The sequence below is a fragment of the Crotalus tigris genome, unplaced genomic scaffold (genome assembly GCF_016545835.1).
Source record: "Crotalus tigris isolate CLP2741 ecotype Arizona unplaced genomic scaffold, ASM1654583v1 scf7180000024369.3102671, whole genome shotgun sequence".
Taxonomy (NCBI): Eukaryota; Metazoa; Chordata; class Lepidosauria; order Squamata; family Viperidae; genus Crotalus; species Crotalus tigris.
The window spans coordinates 1,842,501-1,866,346 of record NW_024100539.1 but is presented as its reverse complement, the minus strand read 5'-3'; the positions used below and the strand labels follow the sequence as shown (position 1 = coordinate 1,866,346).

Genomic DNA, 23,846 nt, shown 5'->3' with positions numbered 1-23,846 from the left:
AAAATAGGAGGCTACGTATTGGATACATCCTCCACCTTGACTTATTTATAAAAATAATAAAGGCAGGATACTAATAAATAAATAAATAATATATACTCCTGTCAGTCTTATACTTGGGAACGGAGGAAGATGTTGGTTCCAGATCTTCCACAAGCAAAGTACTGCTAGTTTACCGATTACATTCAGCTTAGAAGAAGAATATGTTTTTTTGGGGAGGGCTGTTCCCACGGAATCATTGCATACCGGTAGGAGAATTGGGATTAAAGATTTAAATTCACATTGCTAGAGACTTTCTTAGCTATTTTGTATCAAAATATGACTCATTTGCTGATACTATGATTTATTGAAAAGCATCTTGCAGATGACTTGGTGGTTACTTTGTCTCAACCTACCTATTCTGTAGTAAATTTATTACAACTGATTTACCAATATGGACGGGTTTCGGGTTTTAAAATTAATAACAATAAGACTAAAATATTATCTAAAAATATGACTAATTTGGATAAGCAGATTTTGGTTAATCTGACAGACTTTGAAGTTGTTGATAAGATAAAATATTTGGGGGTTACCCTATCTGTTTCTAATGTAAAATTGTGTAAAAACAATTATGAAAGGCTGTGGGTCAGGGTACAAAAAGATTTGAAAAATTGGGAGAAGTTACAGTTATCTCTTATGGGAAGAATTGCAGTGATTAAAATGAATGTCCTGCCAAAATTTCTCTTTTTATTTCAAATGTTACCTATTTTAAAGAATGAGGTTAATTTAAATGAATGGCAGAAAGGTATTAACAAATTTATTTGGGCAGGGAAAAAACCAAGGGTAAAGCTTAAAATTATGCAAGACTTCCGTGAGAGAGGTGGACTCAAGGTACCGAATCTGAAATTATATTATGATGCTGTGGCTTTAACACTAATTAGTGATTGGGTTGATTTAACAAATGTAGAAATACTCCATTTGGAGGGTTGGGATTTACTTTTTGGATGGCATGCCTATCTAATTTTTAATAAAAAAGTAGACCGGGTTTTTAAATCTCATATTATAAAGATTTCTTTACTTCGGGTTTGGAGGAAATATTATAAAAGTGATTTTAAAATACCATTATGGGCTATACCTTGGCATGCGATAGAGGGGAAAAGGAGAGGAGTTAAGATGGATAGGGTTTCTTATACACAACTACTTAGATGGGATGGTCAAAATTGGCAGTTAAAATCTTTGGAAGATTTAGTACATGAAAATATTACCTATTCATGGTTTCAGTATAGACAAATAGTGGATAGATGGAAGATGGATCATAATACGGGCTTGCTTAGAGAAGATGAAAATCTTTTTAAACAAGTAAAAGATCAAAGGCAAACCCATATTAAGAGAATTTATGGCGTTCTAGTAGAACTGGATTCAGAATCAGAACTAATCAAAGATTGTATGATTAAATGGGCACAAAATTTTGGTGAACCAGTTCTATTGGATACCTGGGAAACTATCTGGGTGAGGAATGTTAAATTTACACAAGCCCAGAACTTAAGGGAGAATTTTTACAAAATGTTTTATAGATGGCATCTTGATCCACCAAAAATGTCTCTTATGTATCCTGACCTACAGCCTAAATGTTGGAGATGTGGTTGTTTGGATGCTACTTATTATCATATTTGGTGGTCGTGTAAAAATATAAAAGTCTTTTGGATTAAGATATGGTAGAATATTCAAAGAATTTTTAGAAAGAGGGTAAAATTTACCCCACAATTGTTTTGTTAGGTATTGTTACTGATTGTGATGCTAAGAAAGTTATATTGATGTTAAATTTGATTACGGTCGCTAGGCTGTTAGTAGGGCAATATTGGAAGAAGGAATCCTTGCCTACCTTGCAAGAGTGGTTTTTTAAAGTTTCTTATTTGGCGGAAATGGCAAAGATTTCGGCTTTCTTAAAGGAGCAATCGCAAGAGAAATTCTTTGCGGTATGGGAAAAATGGATAAATTTTATACAATATAAATTGGATATAAAAAAATATCATTTAGCTTTTTAATAACTTGTATATAAACTTTAATATTTTATAGATTGTACTTTTTATATCTCTTCTTTCTCTTTTCTTTTTTTTATTATCTCTTTTTCTTTCAAGTACTTTTTTTTAATACTTATGCTTTTTTCTTACATATATTTTATTGTTAATTACTTTATAAGTTGTTTATGTAAGGTATTTAGATATATTTATGATTTATACTTTTTCAATTTTTTTAAGATTCTTAAAAATTTTAATTAAGCCTATATTCGGCTCTGGGAAGGTCGGGGGGGATGGAGAGGGAGGGCTGGGGTGGGTGGGTTAGGGTTTTTTTGTTTTTTGCTTTTTGTAAAAATATTTAAAAATTTTCAATAAAAAAAAAAAGAAAAGCATCTTGAGCCATCGTCAACAAAAAGATTTATAAGATAATTTTTAGTATAAAATAAATATCAACAAGTTAATAATTTGGAAATAAAAATGCACTCTTTACAATTCTTTTTTTATGAACACATGCAAGTACCTGACCAAAAGTATTAGCTTATTGCAGGTACTGTTCAATGTTAAGAAAAGATAGCTAGAGATAGATAATCTTTATTGTCATTTTTTACTGTGGGCACACTGGTACACATTAAAAATGAAATTCTGTTGCTTGCTGTCAAAAGTGTACACATACATAACCCACATACAGTGGGGCAAAAAAGTATTTAGTCAGCCACCAATTGTGCAAGTTCTCCCACTTAAAAAGATGAGAGAGACCTGTAATTGTCATCTTAGGTAGACCTCAACTATGAGAGACAAAATGAGAAAACAAATCCAGACAATCACATTGTCTGATTTGGAAAGAATTTATTTGCAGATTATGGTGGAAAATAAGCATTTGGTCAATATCAAAAGTTCATCTCAATACTTTGTTATATATCCTTTGTTGGCAATGACAGAGGTCAAACGTTTTCTGTAAGTCTTCACAAGGTTGGCACACACTGTTGCTGGTATGTTGGCCCATTCCTCCATGCAGATCTCCTCTAGAGCAGTGATGTTTTGGGGCTGTCGCTGGGCAACACGGACTTTCAACTCCCTCCAAAGGTTTTCTATGGGTTGAGATCTGGAGACTGGCTAGGCCACTCCAGGACCTTGAAATGCTTCTTACGAAGCCACTCATTCATTGCCCGGGCGGTGTGTTTGGGATCATTGTCATGCTGAAAGACCCAGCCATGTTTCATCTTTAATGCCCTTGCTGATGGAAGGAGGTTTGCACTCAAAATCTCACAATACCTGGCCCCATTCATTCTTTCCTGTACACAGATCAGTTCTCCTGGTCCCTTTGCAGAGAAACAGCTCCAAAGCATGATGTTGCCACCCCCATGTTTCACAGTAGGTATGGTGTTCTTTGGATGCAACTCAGCATTCTCTCTGCTCCAAACACGACGAGTTGTGTTTCTACCAAACAGTTCTACTTTGGTTTCATCTGACCATATGACATTCTCCCAATCCTCTTCTGGATCATCCAAATGCTCTCTAGCAAACTTCAGACAGGCCCGGACATGTACTGGCTTAAGCAGGGGGACACGCCTGGCACTGCAGGATCTGAGTCCTTGGCGGCGTAATGTGTTACTGATGTTTGTCTTTGTTACGTTGGTCCCAGCTCTCTGCAGGTCATTCACTAGGTCCCCCCGTGTGGTTCTGGGATTTTTGCTCACCGTTCTTGTGATCATGTTGACCCCACGGGGTGAGATCTTGCGTGGAGCCCCAGATCGAGGAAGATTATCAGTGGTCTTGTACATCTTCCATTTTCTAATTATTGCTCTCACAGTTGATTTCTTCACACCAAGCTGCTTGCCTATTGCAGATTCAGTCTTCCCAGCCTGGTGGAGGTCTACAATTTTGTTTCTGGTGTCCTTCGACAGCTCTTTGGTCTTTACCATAGTGGAGTTTGGAGTGTGACTGTTTGAGGTTGTGGACAGGTGTCTTTTATACTGATAACAAGTTCAAACAGGTGCCATTAATACAGGTAATGAGTGGAGGACAGAGGAGCCTCTTAAAGAAGAAGTTTCAGGTCTGTGAGAGCCAGAAATCTTGCTTGTTTGTAGGTGACCAAATACTTATTTTCCACCATAATTTGCAAATAAATTCTTTCCAAATCAGACAGATTGTTTTCTCATTTTGTCTCTCATAGTTGAGGTCTACCTATGATGACAATTACAGGCCACTCTCATCTTTTTAAGTGGGAGAACTTGCACAATTGGTGGCTGACTAAATATTTTTTTGCACCACTGTATAAACATGCTATATACAAGATATGTATATACCTACACCCTTACATATAAAGAAGAAATATAAGAAATGTAATATAAGAAATGTAATCTGAAAGGTGTTTGGAAATTATAGTTTACCTGAGTAGAAATTCAGAAATGTATGGAAACTATTACCATTCAGCTTCACCAATTATGTAAATCCCTTTTACATTTCTGTCTAAACTGCATTAAGAAAGCATGCTTTTTTGTAGACTAGGGAATTGGAAAATAATAGGTAAAGTTCAGATGTAGCTTTCCTGTTGAGATTTTGATATTAGCATTGAGTGGAAATGGATTTGATAACACTTTCACTCTGTCTTTTCCTGTTCCATACAGTCTGTGCAGGGATGTGTCAGTTTGTTCACTTCCTTAACCTTTCCTGAGAAAGTATCAATCTTGCTGGTTTTTTAAATCTTTTTTTTTTCTTGGATTAATTGGATTTAATATTTTAGCAATAGTCCCTCTCTCCAGTTGGAATTTGATTTGTGCTTGAGAATTAAATTTTGTCTGAGTTAGCCTTCATTTTTCCATAACTTTTTTCCTAAGATTGTGGAATAGCATAAAACTATGATGGGTGCTTTCTTCACTCAGCAGTTTGCTCATTGTATTAGCAATTAAAACAATACACTGCTGACATAAAATTAACCTCCATTTTTCTCATATTTATATTTTCATTTAGAGCAAACTTACTGTTCTATGTTAATGCAAATAATTGCCTTTCAAAACCATTTTTTATCAGGTCTAGAATCACTTTCACAGCAAACAATGCTTATTTTCCATTTTAGAAAGAAAACCATATTAACCTAAAGTGGTCAGAATTCAAGAATCTGGTAGCATCCTTGCTGACTAACAAATTTAACAAAAAGACATAAACTCTTATAAGGTACAGCTTACTTTGAGAGATATATATGCACAAAAGTTGGCTTTGAATAAAATTTATTAATCAGAAAAGATGCTATTGGACTCTGATTTTTCATGTCATTTCCAGATGTATAGGCTACAATGACTTGTACAAAAATAAAAGTAGGAAATATCTATCAATCTATTGATACAACCTTTATTGATATTATCAATATTATTTAATACTTCAATATTTTCAAAATAAATTTAATATACTACATACATAGTATATTTAAATAAATAAAAGTATTGGAAATTGAATGGTTATATGGGCAGTTGGCAATGGTCTGTCAATAAGATTTAGCGTATTTTTGCAGTATTTGTGTAATGTGTTGTAGTTTAAACTGATGTTTAAATACAGAAACTCAAATTTTGTCTGAAATGGTATAAGGTTTCCTGCCTGAGCAGGAGGTTGGACTATATGACCTTCCAACTATTATTGTTGTTGTTGTTGTTGTTGTTGTTGTTGTTATTTCTATAAAATTACGGGGATTACATCCCAGTCTCATCAATGTTGCAGAATTATTGTGAAAATTTCAAAACTGGGATAGAACCATTTGAGCTTACAAAAAGAAGCATGGTATATTAATGCAATTACAATTTTAAAAATTCTATACCGAAATAATCTACATGGAATTTTCAGAGAGGTATGCCCGTAAGCAGAGAAAATTGTGACTTGTGTTCTTCTCTTTTTTTTCCCTAATTTTGGAAGCATCTACATCCTTAAACGTTTGACCTAAGTGATACACACTCCTCATTATATTCTAGATGGATAAAACCACATGGTGGCAGTCTTGAAAGAAAAATTCATTTGCTCTGGGCTCTAACCTTCCCCTCTTATCTTTTCATACTCTTTTTTATCATTAGTATTTAAATGCAAGAACATCTTCTAGTACAGAACTTAGTGTTTGCTCCCAAGCAAACAAATAGAATAGATAAAATGAAATAATGCACATGTATTGTTCCTTAGAACTATATTAGTAATTAGTTACATAGTCTGTTTTTTAAGTATTAGGTGATTTTTGGGGGGGAAAAGTATTTGCTATTCTTTAGCATTGATCAAGAACCCCTGTTTAGCGTTGTCTTGAATTAGTATGAGATAGCCTCTAGTCATCTGAGCAATACAGCTAAATCCATAGATCAGAAGTAGATATGCTAGTATTCCTTAATGTTTTGGATGATGAGCTTGATGATAACTGTCATTGGCTATACTATTTGGGAATTATAATCCAGCGTGCCTATGTTGTATTTTCTCCTACTAAGTATATGCTATCCTGTTGATTTTTTAAAAGATACTGCACTTCAGCACGCTTTAGTACAATTAATTTTGGCTTGGAATTGCATCATTGTTTCCTGCAACTACAGCAGATTTTTGTTGTAAGATTACCATTCCTTCTTAGAGTCCTAAATATAACTAAAACTCCTAAAGTGATTTTAATAATTATTTTCCAATTTCAGGAAGGACAGGTCCACCATCATCTACAGCTGTAGCTGGTACCTGTCAACCTGGCATCACCAAGACAACATCTGTTCTTCAAGATGGCGTCATTGTCACAACCGCTGCTGGAACTCCACTACATAGCCAACTCCCTCTTGGGAATGACTTTCCTTTTGTTGGTCATGAGCACACTCTGCATTTCCCACAGAACAGCGCTTCAAGCAACAGTCTTCCGCACTCTTTGAATCCTAACCTCTTTAGTTCGCTACCTATCTCTTTGCCAGTGAATCAGCAACACCTCCTAAACCAGAATCTATTAAATATACTTCAGCCTTCAACAGGAGAAGGCAAGTCTGAGGTCAACCTCAATCCTTTAGGTTTTCTCAACCCAAATGTAAATGCTGCTTTAGCTTTGCTCTCCGGTGAAGTGGATGGGCAGGGGCTGCAACCTGTCCATGTTCAGCTGCTAGCAGCTCTTCTTCAGAACCAAGCCCAAACCTCTGCCATGTTCCCTTTAGCATCTTTCAATCTGTCCATCTCAGATCTGTTACAGCAACAGCAAAACAGTACTGTGCCCTCAGTAACCCAGATGACAGCCCCACTACCAGATCAGTTGCTTAGCAGTCAGTCAGATACCAGCAGAGCTGAGACCCTGTTAACCAACCCCCTGGGAAACTCTTTCCCAAGCTTTTCAAGCACAGACACGACTTCAAATCCCCTGCTCCTCCCAGCTGTCACTGGGGCCTCAGGATTCATGACCTTGAATCCCCAGCTGTTGGGAGGTGTTCTGAACTCTACATCGGGCAGCACTGCTAACCATCCAGAGGTTTCCATAGCACTCTCCTCCCAGGCTACCACTGGCACAGCCACTACATCATCAGCAGTGGCAGCACTGTCTGTCTCAACCCTTGGTGGGACAGCAGTGGTGTCAATGGCAGAAACATTGCTGAGCCTATCTAATAATGCTGGGAATACATCTGGTCCAGCTAAACTCAACAATAACTCTGTGGTGCCACAGCTACTTAACCCTCTACTGGGGACAGGTCTACTTGGTAAGTTAAATATTTTCATAGATTTTGAAAAGAAAAAAAAAGCGGTGGTGGGGGGGAACTTCTATTTTCTACTTTTTTAAGGAGGGAAAAAAAATCCATTTCATTGCACTTTAGGTTTATGCTGTGTGAATCTGTTTGACCATTCCAGTGAAAGAGCACAAATAAAATTTAGGACAAATGTTAAGCAGCGTTTTAAAACCTTTTGTTTAGAAAGTCTGATGTTACCTCAATTCAGTCAGCCCATTGGAATGGATTTTATTTTATTTTTCCAAAAATTCATACTGCACAGTTGCTTCTTTGGGATGCAGCATTTTATTTAAAATATCCAAGGCATCACAGGGTTGTATGAGTAGCTGTGCAATGGATGGGGAAAAAAAATTCCATGTCCGTAGAATTTAAAACATGCCAATGTTTTTATCCCTAAATTCCTAATCCCTAAATTCCATTGCAGCAATATATAAAGCAGACCAGATTCAAGGTAATAGGCTACCTTTCAGCTTACATTCACACTGTCACGGGTTTTGTTTTTGTTTTTTCATTTTTAAATAGGGTAGAAACTACCAGTTTCTAAATAAGCTGATTTCCAATTCACATATTTAAGGCTGCAGTCATGTATGCATTCAGTAGAATGTATGTCTCGGTAAAAATTTAAGTATTATATTATAACTCTGGGAGAGTATTGTACTCTTCCAATGAATTCAGGAACAAGATTTGTATATGAGGATCTTCACATTTGTTGGAAAAACAATTCATTAGTTATACCAGTGTTTCCCAAACTTGACAATTTTAAGGCATGTGGACTTCAACTCCCAGAATTCCACAGCCAGCATTGCTGGCTGTGGAATTCTGGGAGTTGAAGTCCTCATGCCTTAAAATTGTCAAGTTTGGGAAACACTGAGTTATACAGTGGACAATATAATTGTGTGAACTAGGCTAAGAATCTGCCAAATTCTTGAATTTCCTTTAGGAATATTCCTGAATATTTTGTGTCTGTGCATGTTGAGCTGTTGGATTTAATAAATAAACCATGGGAAATGAATTAGATAAAGCAGCATTTCAGTAAACTCAGGTCTAACATACTAATAATTCACAATAAAAAAATGAATTAGTTTCAGCAAATATAAATACCAGACTATTTATATTAACTCTAATCTCTACAGTCTTTCATTCTACAATCACCACTAATAAAATCTTATACCACAGTTCCAAGTCCTTCCCCTTCTACCTTTCATATCTCTCACAAAGCCAGTTCTGTTTTGTAAAAGCTTTTGATCCAGCTCTTTAAGAGTCTGCTTAAATATGTATTGTGTTAAATATATATGTAAATAAAACTTCTGGCTTTTGGAGGTTATTTTTTATGATTTTACAAACTCAAAGAAGTACAAGGGCAATTCAGAAATAAACCTTCCTTTGGTTATCAATGACAGACACTGGCAGATACGGAACCTTTATTATACACATTAGAAAACTACAGCATTACATTACTTTTTGACAAATCGCCATTCAAATTAAGATACTTGTCATAATGTCTTACAAGGTTTGAAATTCCTTAGTAGTAGTCGCTCAGCGCCAAATCGGCTACGGGGGTGAGATAAAAAACATCCCAACGGAACTGCTTCAAAAGTTCTTGGGTGCATCTAGCAGTGTGCTGGTGCGCATTATCATGAACCAACACCACATCAGAAGTGTTGCCATAGAAAATTCCACCAAACGTGAAGAAGTACTGCTAGTGAAGTTCATGGGGCGTGGTTCGACCATCAATTCAGAAGTCTACTGTGAAATGCTATGAAAACTCAGACGAACCATCCATAACAAGCATCAGGGCATGCTGACTTCCGGTGTGGTGTTGGTTCACGATAATGCTCGCCAACACACCACTAGACGCACCCAAGAACTTTTGAAGCAGTTCCGTTGGTATTTTTTTTTATCACTCCCCCTATAGCCCAGGTTTGGCGCCGAGCGACTACTACTAACAAATTTCAAATCTTTTAAGACATTATGACAAGTGCCTCAATTTGAATGGCGATTGTGTTGAAAAGAAATTAATGCTATAGTTTTCTAATGTGTATAATAAAAGTTCTGCATCTGCGAGTGTCTGTCATTGATAACCAAACGGAGGTTTATTTCCGAATTGCCCTTATATTAAAGGAGATATACAGATATAGATATACGTATATATAAAAGTTTATTATTAAAGAGAGAACTATAAGTTCATATTGCAGAATATGTTTTTTTAAAATATTATGAAAATTATTAGCAATTAAAACAGTGGTTCTCAACCTGTGGGTCGGGACCCCATTTGGGGTCGAACGACCATTTCATGGGGGTCGCCAAACAACGCAGTCTGCCATTTCCCCCCCCCCCTTTCCTTAGCTGTGCTACTCCCTTTTATTCTATTGGCTTTTGAAAGCCAATAGAGTAGACTCTCTTGAATAGAGTCTAATTCTATTGGCTTTCAAAAGCCAATAGGAATTATCCAGGCTATCTCTGCCCTGCTGAGCCCGCCAAAAGTCCCATTCTGCAAACGGTGCTGCACCAGTTGTGTAGTCCTCGACTTACGACCGGTTGAGTAGTCCTCGACTTACGACCGGTTGGAGGTCGCGGCATTAAAAAGGTTGAGAACCACTGAATTAAAGGAACAGAATTCATAAGGAATTTGTGAATACATTTCATAAATTAGATAGCATTAGACATATTACACCTTCACAGTTCACAGAAAATGGGTAAGAATAGTGTTTAGCGTGAACAGACTGTAGTGCCTCCTTTGCACAAAACATTTTAATTACACTGGATGGCTTCAAACATCACACTAAGCCAAAAGATCAAAAGAAAATTCTCTAACCACCAAAATCCAGTAAAAAGCTGCAGGGAAAAATATTTCACTCTGTTTCTTTGCTACTAAATGGAAAGAAACATGGCTTGGACAACTCATATGCTTGTTCTGGGGACATTTGCTGAATTAAATATTCATGTGTTTGGAATTGCAGGTGATATGTCCTCGATAAACACTACTCTTAATAACCATCAGCTCACTCATCTGCAGTCATTGTTCAACAACAATCAGATGTTTCCATCAAATCAGCAACAGCAGCTTCTCCAAGGTTATCAGAATCTCCAAGGCTTCCAAGGACAGCTTCCCATTCCTGGACCTCCTAACAACCCAAATCCTATGGCTTGTCTGTTCCAGAATTTTCAGGTAGAAGTTGGTTTGTTTCTCAGGGATCCATGAAAAAATAATAAAAATAATAAAAATATTTTCAGGGATTTTATCATCAAGCAAATCTATGGATTCCATTTTATCACGACAAAACTATGCATCCCCTTGGATGGTTCTAAAAAAAATTGACTGTGAACAAGTCTATTTCAGGCGTTAAAATGAAAACAATGGCATTGTTTGTTTGTTTTTAAATGGAGAAATGAAATTGAATACATGTGGAAACCTAGTAGTATAATCCTGGTATTTCAGTATGAGAGTTGTAAATGCATGTTTACAGAAACTTGCTCACTCAGACAACATTATCATCCTCTTGAGTTGCAAAATTAAGCCAGCTTTACACCTAATTTGTATTTCTTCTTTTATTAAGGTATTGCTGAATTGAAAACTTAGGAGAGAATTAATATAGACAATGACAATAAAAACTTTGTTCAACTTGATAGAATAGTAGAATAAATTATTTTACTAGTTGGTTAAAAAAAATATCATTGCTTTCTATCTACTTTTATTCCCAGCGTTTTATTCTATTCTACTTTTTAAAATAACTTTATTTCATTATATATGAATTATGCATATATATATATATATATATATATATATATATATATATATATATATATATATATATAAACTAGTCATTGTTTATCTATTATCAGTTTATCTCTGAGCTAGATTCAGTGTACCAGGCTTAAGTTTTAAACTCTATTTGGAACTTATATTTTGGAAGGAACTCCTAAATTTCTTTGAGGATAGTGGAAACTTGTGACTAGTCTCAAAAACCACGATGTTATTAAATAACATAAGAGCTTTTCAAACGGGCACTGCAGTCCACTTTTATTCAGCTTGTTCAGTTTACTTTTTTAACTCTCTTTTTTAATAGCAACTGTAAAAGGCAATTTATAAATAATGTCAATGAATACATAAATAGATGCTTGACAGCAGAAGAAATCTGCCATCTTATTCTGTTCTCTCTCTCTCTTTCCTCTCTCTACACACATGCAAACACACACACATATATACACACAAATTCAGCTGACAAACAAATGATAAAATATTCAAAAGAAAGCTTTGGGTTGAAATTTCAGAAGCAATTCTGAAACTTTTGTTTGAGGCCACAGATTTTTATATCACTGAAGAAAAATGTAAACCACAGCTGGGAAAATGAAGTTGGCATTAATAACACTGGACCACGATTTTTTTTCCAAAAGTTTTGCTTCCCGAAAAACTTTTGGTGGTGATAGACCCCTTCTAACTGAACACAGGTATAATTTCAGAATTACTGTAGAAATATTACATTAACTTTTAGTAACTATTATGTATTTAATCGCATAATGTTTCTGACATACTGCATGAGTTCAACAGAGTCAAAAAAAAATGATGATTTTTGTTTGTACTCAGTGTCTGATGCATCTTATTGCAGTGTTCAACCATAAACCAGCATTGATGAATTCCAGTTACCCTGGTACCATTTTGTCCATTATGACAATGACCTGGTGAAACCTTTCACCATGTTTGTCAGTGACTGCATCTAGATTTTCAGGAAAGAAGTCCGAATGCAGAAAATGAATCTTCAGTGACACATTGCCCTTCACGGTCTTTTGTGCTGTAAGAAGTTTATCAACCAGCTGAATATAGTGTGGTGCTCTGTAGTTGCCAAGAAAATGCTCAACAACATCTTCCAATGCTTTCCAGGCAATTTTCTATAGATTTTCTCTGGCCCCACTAACAGACCTTCAAACCTTTTCTCACATTGATAACGTATCTGATCTGTGGATCAACTAAAATACTTTTTTTTAATCTTGGCATTGGTTATTCTTGGAAACATCAGTCTCAATGAAAACCTTCACCTTCTTTGTTCATCACTTTCATGAAATTCTTCATTGGTCAGAGTTTTTTTGTGAAACAGAAACAAAAATATCTTTGTCAGGTCAACAAGTGATTCATGTGCCATGTTTTTCTGCCATGGAATCAAATTCCTCCAGGTCACCATTTCTTTTTCATGTAATGCAACTTTCTTACACAGCTGTCCCATTTGCATATGTAGCAGTAGCATTTGGTATATATCCAAGATGCATCCCAACAGCAGAACCACTTCTTTTAGATCTCCAACGTTATTTATTTATTAAAGCTGTTGCCCGCTCATCTTATCACAGGGTAACTCTAGGTAGCTTACAATATTAAGATAAAACTATAGAACACCTATAAACAGTGCAAATAAAATACGATAAAAATACAAATACTTGTGTTCCATTTGTACTTGGTAAACTGGATGTATGTCAACAACCAGTTCCATGGTTTTTGTTCTTTTTTTTTTCATGAGTGCAATATAACCAACAGATACCAAACACTGCCACTGTGTAACAATAAAAGATTTATATAAACAGTATGTGATAGGTTCAATTACAATTTATTTTTGTGATTAACAGCCAGAAATCTATAAGATACACCCAAAAGGATTCAGGAAGCAAAATCTTCGTTGTCCAGTTTAATAGTAGAATCTTCATAAATAAATGTTAAAAAAAAAAAGATGAGTTCACAACTGTAAATTGTAATAAAATATGGGGGCTATGAATACAAATTATTAAGGAATAAGGGGGAAATCCTTGTATTTACAAAGCATCACTCCCTGGGATTACATGGTAGCTGCAGAAGTACAAGAATCTTTTCTGTAATTCTAGGAAGAAATAGTTTCTTTAAAGAGTTGCAGAGAAGTGCTATGCTTGTGCTCCTATATTCTTCAACAGACCTGCTTTGATTTGTTTCTGAAGTATTATTCTGCACAGTCTTGAGAGTAAGAACTATACAAAATGGATTTATTCCTGAAATGTACATTTCTCCCTGATCTAAGTATACATTTTTCAATTATCATCCAATCCAAGAAGTATATTTTTCTCAGAGGAAAAAGAATGTTCCAAATTTCTCTGAGCTAATCAGCCAAGGAAGGGCATGTATCAAACGAAAGCAACAAGAAAATGGTGTTTAATTGAGATTCAAATTTAAAACTCCAGTGATGGATCGTGCTTATGTAGTTAGAAAATATATCTTGCAATATAAGTTGCACAGTGCAAAAAAACTTCAGCAAATATTGTAGATCACATTAAGGTAATGTTAGTTTTAATTGCATTCTTCCTACTCGAAAATGGAATGAGTAGGCCATGATTGTTTTAGCCACTGTTTTTAACAGTTAGTAACTGTCCTTGTCTTAAGGCAGCCTTTAAAGGCTCCCATCTAATTTTATTTTCCTATGATTTTTAAAGGTGAGAATGCAGGAAGAGACTGCTTTCCTGAACAAGAGAATTATCTCTCAAATAGGGATGCCACCAGTTCCTGAAAGTTCCAGTGCAGCAATTCCTCCTTTTCAAGATACTGTATGCAATTTACAACAAAGGACAGAACCATCTATAGGACAACAAGCAAAGGACATCAGTTTAACTGCCCAGAGTGATGGTTCAGTTGATGCCATCTACAAAGCAGTAGTAGATGCTGCAGGCAAGGGGATGCAAGTAGTCATCACCACCGCGGTTAACAGTACAACACAAATGAGCCCTATTCCAGCTCTGAGTGCCATGAGTGCCTTTACAGCCTCAATTGGAGATCCATTAAATCTTTCCAGTGCTGTCAATGCAGTAATACACGGACGAAATATTGGCATTTCTGATCACGAAGACAGAGCAAGGAACCCCAGGGGGACACGGTTACTGAAGAATTCGGAACACCTTAAAAATTCCAGTGACGGGGATGGCTTGGAATATTATAAACCGACAGGTTGCAACACACCAAAAAAACAGTGGGAAGGGGAGCCGAGCCCTGGAGGGGAGATGAACCGGTGGAAATGCGAGGAGGTTTTAGATCACTCATCCCATGTCCTCAGTAGTCCTTGCCGTGAAAGGCCCAACAATATTTCCACGTTGCCATTAGTCCAAGGCAAGCAACATCCAGTATTATTACCCCAGCGAAATTGTCACGGTGACAAGATGGTGGAGGAGAACTTCAGGTATAGAAATTACAAAAGAACTATGATGAGTTTTAAAGAGAGACTAGAGAACACTGTGGAACGATGTGCACACATCAACGGGAACCGGCCCCAGCAGAGCAGAGGGTTTGGAGAGCTGCTGAATCCTGCTAAGCAAGACCTAGGCCTGGAAGAACAGTCTCCAAGTTCCTCCAATAGTTTCGAAAGTTCTCTGATTAAAGACTACATCCATTATAATGGAGACTTTAATGCCAAAAGCATTAATGGGTGTGTGCCTAGTCCTTCAGATGCTAAAAGCATCAGTAGCGAAGATGACCTGAGGAATCCCGATTCCCCATCTTCAAATGAGTTGATACATTACAGACCAAGGACGTTTAATGTTGGGGACTTGGTCTGGAGCCAAATTAAAGGACTGTCATCTTGGCCTGGTAAATTAGTGAGAGAAGATGACGTTCACAGCTCATGTCAACAAAGCACTGAGGATGGGAAGGTACATTTATGTATATGTATACATATATTTATATTTTAACAAAGGTATATGGCAGGAGTGTCAGGCTCAATTTCACTGAGGGCCGCATCAGCATTGCGGTTGCCCTTGGGGGGCCGGGTGGGTGTGGCCAGAGTGGGTGCAGCCTACTGGGTGGGCATGGGTGGAGTGGGTGTGGCCTACTGGGTGGGCATGGCCAGTTCTACATCATTCACGTCAAGGGTGCCTGTGGGGGCCTGGCAGGAGTGGGACAGATCTGAGGGTCTCTGGCAGAAGAGGGTGGGACCGGGGCAAGTGCCAAGGCATGGTCCACTGGGGCAAGTGCTAAGATGGCCACCACAAAATTGTACATTGGCTCCCGGCTGGCCAGGGCAAAGGCAGCGGGGGCCATTCCCTCACTGTTTCCAGGATGGCTTCGCGAGCCACATGAAACCACTTTGTGGGCCGCATCTGGCCCCCGGCCCTTGTGTTTGACATGTCTGGTATATGGCGTGATCAAGATATGTGGTAACATTTTTTTTAAAAAAAAGGGGAGGAAAAGGTATTGATTACATTTTTTCAATTTTCATCCCTACCTATTTTATTTATTTATTTATTTATTTTTAAAATTTATAAGCCGCCCCACTCCTATAATTTTTAAAAGTCATTATTGCTTTGTATCAGCACTTGTCAGCCTGAGGAATAGACTATTTTTTTAAAAAAAATACATACAATAGAAAACGAACACGTCTTCTACTGAAATAAAAATGATTTTTCATTCTGTAGACTCAGATCAGGTTGCGCTGCTTTGATGCAATTTGAATATATTCTAATATCTATCTGCAATTTTTATTTGTTTTTCTAAGTCAAATATTCAGGATTTCATTACGTCTATTGTTATAAATGTAAATGTTGCCAAGGTTCACATGAAGGCAGGATGTTCAGAAAGGACGGCCTTACCTATTTGAAACCTGCCTGGTTCAGATGACAGGAGGGTATTTTCAAAATACCCCTGCTGTCTAAGCCTGCTTTTCTGGCATCTTTTTCAGCACTGCTCCCAGACAATGGAATGAATCCTTTGGGGGAACTGCATTCTCTCTCCCTTTGGAGCCATGGACTTTTAAAGCTGAGATAAAATAAGTCAAACTATCCTAAGCAGAATATAAAAAAAAAAATTCCCTAATTTAAATTCTTGATGCAGTCATACCATTCCCCATCCCCTTAAACAGCTTAAAACTGGATCAAGACATGTTCTGTGGTCACTAAAGAGAATAGGACAAAAACTGCCTTTGCAAGGCAAATTCATTTCTTCTCTGGCTGTAATGTTTGTACATATGCCCCCTGTGAAGTTCTACTATGACCTCCTAGTGCAGTAGTTCTCAACCTTTTTAATGCCGCGACCCCCCAACCGGTCGTAAGTCTAGGACTACTCAACTGGTCGTAAGTCGAGGGCTACACAACTGGTGCAGCAACGTTTTCAGAATGGGACTTTTGGCGGGCTCAGCAGGGCAGAGACAGCCTGGACAATTCCTATTGGCTTTTGAAAGCCAATAGAATTAGACTCTATTCAAGAGAGTCTATTCTATTGGCTTTCAAAAGCCAATAGAAAAAAAGGGAGTAGCACAGCTAAGGAAAAGGGAGAAAAAAATGGCGGACTGCGTTGTTTGGCGACCCCCATGAAATGGTCGTTCGACCCCAAATGGGGTCCCGACCCACAGGTTGAGAACCACTGTCCTAGTGCTTCTTACCAAGGGGCAGACTTTACTTTTAAAAGTTGAGTACCCTCAAGATTGTCTAATGAAGCAGATTAGAAAGTAAGCATGATTATCATGATAATAAGGGATGAGACCAGACTTCAGAAGGTGCTTTATTACATGTTACCAGGGTTCAAATTATCCCCCGCTCATTATTCAGTGTCCAGCTTCAGTTCACAGACTCTCTTCTTTCTTCTACCACTGGTGAATTTTCCATTATTTGCCATTTCACAATTACAGTTCTTGCTCAGCTCATGTACACACATTAATACCACTATTCAGATTTCAAAGACATTACCATTTCAATTTGGAGATGTGTGATCGTGGTTCATTTGCAATAATGATAATGATCATCAGCATCATCATATCCTTTATTTCATACATCTCAAAGTAGCGTACATAATGCTCCTGCCTCCTATTTTTCACAAAAACCCTAAGAGAATGAGGCTTGAGAGACAGCCCAATTGACTCAGACCAACCAGCTAGCTTTCAGGTCTAAGGAGGACTAGAACTCACAATCTCCCAGTTTCTAGTATATATGTTAGCCACCATACTAAACTGGCTCACTATTTGGAAAATATAATGTTTATGGAGTACAAGAGGTATTAGAGGCCACTCATCTATACCACCAATCTATTCGGTGGTGATATAAGGTTTTTAGATGCTTATTAAAGACAGAATTCTATTCAGTATATAAGTATATAATTAACGCCTTCAGTTCAGGGTTAACAGGTATTCACGTTAGAGAAGATTGCATAAAAACTATTTTTAAAGGAAATGTTTACATAGAAACATCATACAAAGTGCTTGATTTCTGACCATCTTGCTCGGTTTCATTCTTATTTCATTAACTAATGAAAAGAAATTCAAATCCAAAACCTTTTTAATATGAGATGATAGCAAAAGTTAACATTTTCAGGGCAACTTAAGCATTCAATCATTTCTCCCAAAACTTGGGGGGGGGGGAATCAGATGGTCTGAATGACTATAGGAGAAGGTAGATGAAAAGAAATTCAAATCCAAAACCTTTTTAATATGAGATGATAGCAAAAGTTAACATTTTCAGGGCAACTTAAGCATTCAATCATTTCTCCCAAAACTTGGGGGGGGGGAATCAGATGGTCTGAATGACTATAGGAGAAGGTAGAATATGTGGGCAGAGGTTTTTGTTTGTAAAATTTATTGGCTGCCCATCTTACCATGAATTAAAAGAGGAATCAGGCGTAGCCACAAGTGAATTAAGTCCAACCTCCTTTGAATTCCATTGACCTTTATCTGATCCCAAGTATAAGATTCCTGTGGGTAGACATAATTAGTAATAAATCAGTTTAATTGGACTTTTACATGTGAACCTGATCTTTCAAATGTGATATAATTTTCTCAACTAACCATTAGCACCTGTCAACAGAATTCAGTGGGGGTTGGACTTAGTTTGCTTATGGCTATGTAGAGATTCTAGGCTGGTCCCTCTTTTAACTCTGCCCCCATATTCCACCACACCTTCTACAATGACTTTCCCACGGAAATATGAGCTAAAAATGATTTAAGTAAATAAAGTTTTTCATTAATGTAAGGAAAAAAATGGTAAGCTGAATTTCTCATTGGCTAGGAACTCAAAAAAAACAACAACAAAAAACAGTTCACCTGTGTGTGTTGATCACTCACGATCAGCACCAAATAGTAATTATAAATAATTTAAATCAGTGGTTCTCAACCTGTGGGTCGGGACCCCATTTGGGGTCAAACGACCATTTCACGGGGGTCGCCAAACAACGCAGTCCGCCATTTTTTCCCTTTTCCCTAGCTGTCCTACTCCCTCTTATTGGTGGCCACACCCACTTGGGGGTCACCACAACATGGGGAACTGTTTTATGGGGTCACAGCATTAGAAAGGTTGAGAACCACTGATTTAAATGGTAACAATTCTGACATTTAGTTGAGAGTTATTATATTAATTATATTATGACATTGCAAATAATGAACCAAGTGCAGGTAATCCCCCAGGTACAAGTGTTTATTTAGCGAGTTTTCACAAAAACGAATTAATTCAGAAAGGGTACTTAACATTAGAAATTCGAAACTGCGACCAAAAGGAGGCCTCTGTAGCCATGTGAATTGATTTCAGTCTCTACTGCGATAGTGGCCATTTTTATCTCTGTGATTTGCCTGGGCCGTTCCAGGCTACGAGAAGCTAGAAGGGTTTTTGTTTTTTTTTTGTCCCTGGTCACATGGCCAAAGAAGAGCCGAGCCGGCACCCATTTTTGCTTTTGTGCAATCTGCTACTGCCTGGGCTCAAATGCTACAATTACTTCTGTAAGTATTTTAAAATATATATATATTTTGTTACTCTATAGCAGGGGTGTCAAAGTACGGGCCCGTGGGCCAGTTGCACCATGCAGAGGTGGCACCCATCCCAGCTCCAGCAATACGAAAAAAGTCACGATATGTCATGACACATCACATGATGGGGCGAGTTTGACACCTGTGCGCTATAGTTTGCAAACACAATAGTTGGCAAAGTATAGTACTTAAAAAGCAGAGCAGCCAGCAGTTTGGGAACTGCTCTGCTTTTTAAGTACTGTTCTTTGCAAACTACTGAGCTTTTATTTTGGAAATTAGCATATGTTACTGTAGTTTGTAGGTTTTAAATTTAAATTGCCTCCAGAAGTTGTGGGTGCCTCATCACTGGCAGCTTTTAAGAAGAGACTGGATAGGCATTTAACAAAAATACTTTCTTGTGAGAGCAGTGGGTTAGATTAGCTGATCTCAAGGTCCCTTCCATCTCTCTTACGATTGCATGCTGAGAGTTCTGCAAATCCCTCCCTCATCTCCCTCTGGGTGCCTGGCTGGCTCTTAAGCTAGTGTCTTTTATTAAAGCAATACCCCCCCTGCCCCCCGCCCCCCGGTTCTGGGCAGCTGAAGACTCTTGAGCTGGCTAGCAGCAGTTGTTTTTTTTAAAAAAATAACTGATAGCTTGCAAGCCCTGCTTGGAGGCAATTTAGTTCCTGAGCCCAGCTCATCAGAAACAGCTGATGGGCAGCTGTGGGGGGGGGAACCCTCCCAATTCAGTTAACATGGCAGCTATCAGAGGAAATAATAAGTCAGATCTCCGTTCATTTAACAACAAATTTAGTTAATGAATTTGATTTTATAAATTTGTAAAATTGAGTCTGATTCATTTGAGGAGGTTTTTTTTTACTTACAAGCCTAATGACCAGGCTCCATTAGGTTCATACCTCGGGGATTACCTGTAAATGCAAAACTTCCTCTGTCACACAACATTATTATATGGTATCATGTATAAAAATGCATCAAAAATGTTCTTGTTACTTTTAAACAAATTCTACGTATTAACCATATAACCACAAAATACATTTGTGTAATATTTGTTTCAGGAATTCATGTGCATTTATAATTCTGGCTTTTGTACTTACAAAGATTCATATAAAATTAACTAATATGGCTGTCAATTCTCAACAGAACTTTCCAGTGGTGGCATAGATCAGCGGTTCTCAACCTATGAGTCGCGACCCCATTTGGGGTCGATTGACCATTTCACGGGGGTCACCAAGCAAGGCTATCTGCCATTTTTTTCCCTTTTCCGGCGGGTGCCTTACCTCCCTTGGGCTGGGCCAGCTGGTGGCCCAGCTGGTGGTCGGCCTGCTCCGTCTCTGCCGTTTGCCAGCTATGCCTCGGCCGGCGCAGGGGGTGGCACCACACATGCACGGCGCTCCCGGGCAGGGAAAGTCCTCGACTTACGACCGCTTGGGTAGTCCTCAACTTATGACCGGTTTAGTCCTTGACTTACGACCAGTTGGGGATCACGGCATTAAAAAGGTTGAAAACCACTGGCATAGATAGATTCAGTGTCTTAAGATTATAGTTTGCTGACAAAAGCCAACAGATTATAATTATGCCCCTTTAAAACTTTCCATAAAATCTTTAACAGACCATGATAGAGCACGGAGTCCTTGGTATTCTCTGAGCTTGGTTGTTTGCTTGCAGATGTTTCATTATCCAGCTAGGTAACCTCATCAGTGATAGACCACTAGTTTTTAGTAAATATTGGGGATACCAAATGAGTTTAATAATAAAATGTATTTATTGATTATATAAATTTGTATGCTACTCGTTTTACTCTAAATTTTAGGCTTTCTATAGTCAACAAAATAAAATACAAATTAAAAATATTATCCCAGCCCAAATCACTCAGAGTCACCTTGAACCTTCCATACTATTTTAGTCCTAAGGAATCATCCTCTCCTTGAATTTTTACCTATTGATAAAATAGCCACAATACTATAGGCAGTGGTGGGATTCAGATATGTGCACAACCAGTTCTATGTGTGGATGCCATTTCCGGAAGTCCATTCTGGGCCTGGGCAAGAAAAAATTAGCTACCGGTTCTGCCAAAGTGGTGTGAACTGGCTGGATCCCACCACTGACTATAGGGAGAGAAAATTCTAATAGCATATAGATAATGCATGAATATGGACAATGTGAAAAAACCCAAGATACAGATTTCTGGACTAAAAGGAAAAGACAAAAGAATATAGTTATCAGCAAATAAAAATTTACATAGACTAGTATGTAGAATATCAGTAAGAAAAAAGGAGCAAATAAAATAGAAAGCTAAATGCTTGGGCATTTGTGGATAGCTTTTAATCTTATCAAGATACCATGAAAATTTACCTAAAGTCATTAAGAAACAGCTTCCAATTTCTTCGCAGCAATTACAAGCATAGTTTATGCTATTTCCGCCCTCCCAAATTATATACCATAGTTCCAATCTTCTCATATACAATCCTTTTTAATCAATAAATCTAGGAATCACCAATTCATTTTCATAAAGAATTATGAATTGAAGCCATCCTCCCATAAATGTATGGCTAAATATCAGTTAGATTTGCTCATCTAAAATAGTCTAAAAGACTATTTCAGTGTATTGATTTGAAAAGAAATTATTTTTTCTACTCCTAATTTACTTTTAAAATAGAAGAACTGTCTTAGATAAATTGGAGTACAATAATAGAGGCGGATTAGCTTTTTTTCTGTGCAACCGTCCTTTGGGAAAAGATTGTCTTTAATTTAAAAGTGGTCCAGCTCTTGAGTCATGACATTTACCTATGTATATTAATTATCTGAATATATTCTAATAAAATATCAGAAGACTGAAGAGACTGAGAAGATAAAATAGTAATAGATATACTTTTTATTACAAGAATTTCAGCTATTTTTAAACTTCAGCAGGACCACTCTAATACCTGGGTTAACAAATAAAAATGTCTTTAAGAGAGGGGAAGGTATACAGGTGGTTCTTGACTTATGATCTCAATTGGGACTAGAATCTTGGTCATTGAATAAAGCAGTTGTTAAGATGCCCACATGACAGCGTCACTCAACAATTGTAATCCTTCTCTCTTAGATGTGGTTATTAAATTGTGCAGCGTCCCTTGGATAGTGAGAGGGGTGGCATATAAATTTAATAAATAAAGAATGATGCAGGTCATTAAGCAGACAGAGCATGCGTAGAAAGAACTCATTGCCCTAGGCTGGAGAAATGAAGCAGAGATCTCAAAGATCCAAGCTTTGTTTCGGTAGCCTAACAAAAGATTTCTGCCCCACTCCCCACGCATGGGTTTTTTGGGGGAAGCCAGCAGAGAAGATGGCAAATGGCGATTACATGGCACCCAATCATAAATGTGAACAGTTTGCCAAGCACCCAGGTCACAATTGCATGACTCAGGGAGGGCAGCATGGCACAGCATTTTACTGTGGCCAGAGGTGCTTTGTGACCCATAAAGCACACTCTCCGAGTCATCATAACTTTGAACGGCCATTACACAACCAGTCATAAGTCAAAGACTATCTGTAGTAATTTTTGGATTTCCCAGTGAAGATCTTCATTGATCCTTTTTCTGCACAATCCAGTGATTGTCCTCAATCAGTCATAAGGTCATGGCATATGAAATAATGTTATCAGCGCAGCCTCACAAACTATTGTATCAAAGTTAGAGGAACACAAGTTGAACATGGCGTTGCAGACAGTTACATGGTGTAGAATGATAATTCAGGATGGAAATTCAGTGCTTCGCTTCTGCAGTTGCTTTTAATTATGTTCTTAGGAATATTAATGTTGTAATGGTTCATGCATTCATAAAATGTATAAATTAGCAATTATTGGAATAAAAAGCTGTTGTTTAAATGAAAATGTAAAAAAAACTCCACCCCTTCACCAAAGTAATATAGGATGTCATTAAACCAAAGTAATAAAGAATGTAATAATAGCATTGTTTCAGACTTTAAATGTTAATTTAGATGTTTATTGTAAGTGAAATGTTAATTTAGATTTTTTTTGTTAAGTGAAATGAACTGTGAAGTTTTTTCAATACTATTTGAAAAACAAAGTTATTTACACATAATAATTGTAATGTCATTTGTACATATAGCTACAGAAAACAACTCAAGTACTTACAAAGTTCAGTTAGGAAAAGAATTTACTAAAAACCCTCTGCTACTGAAATATATAATTTTTATCACTTCAATGCAGCTGAAATCTCAATTTGTTGCTCAATTTGTAGCTTTGTTGTTAATTACAGTGAACCAAATTGAATTCTGCGGTAGTGGTGCCAAAACAAAATTTATATTCACTGTTTTAATAATTGACAATATTAAGACAATGGATTATTGTCTGAGGAGATACTTCCTTTACTTGTTATTTAAAAACCATATGGAGGGCCTAATCCTTACTGCTAAGCTTTGGT

The 23,846-nt window shown here is 37.2% G+C and overlaps 1 protein-coding gene across 3 annotated transcripts in view; it reads left to right on the top strand.

Moving 5' to 3' along the window:
- Window positions 1–23,846, top strand: part of MBD5 (methyl-CpG binding domain protein 5) — a 198,792-nt gene that overhangs the window by 153,932 nt on the left and 21,014 nt on the right. For 2 of the 3 annotated variants that reach the window (XM_039327842.1, XM_039327843.1), the window contains 3 exons: window positions 6,644–7,675; window positions 10,663–10,871; window positions 14,147–15,352. In XM_039327842.1, the coding sequence (XP_039183776.1) occupies window positions 6,644–7,675; window positions 10,663–10,871; window positions 14,147–15,352 (2,447 nt within the window). The remainder of the gene's footprint in view (window positions 1–6,643; window positions 7,676–10,662; window positions 10,872–14,146; window positions 15,353–23,846) is intronic. The other variant, XM_039327844.1, reaches the window with a different exon arrangement.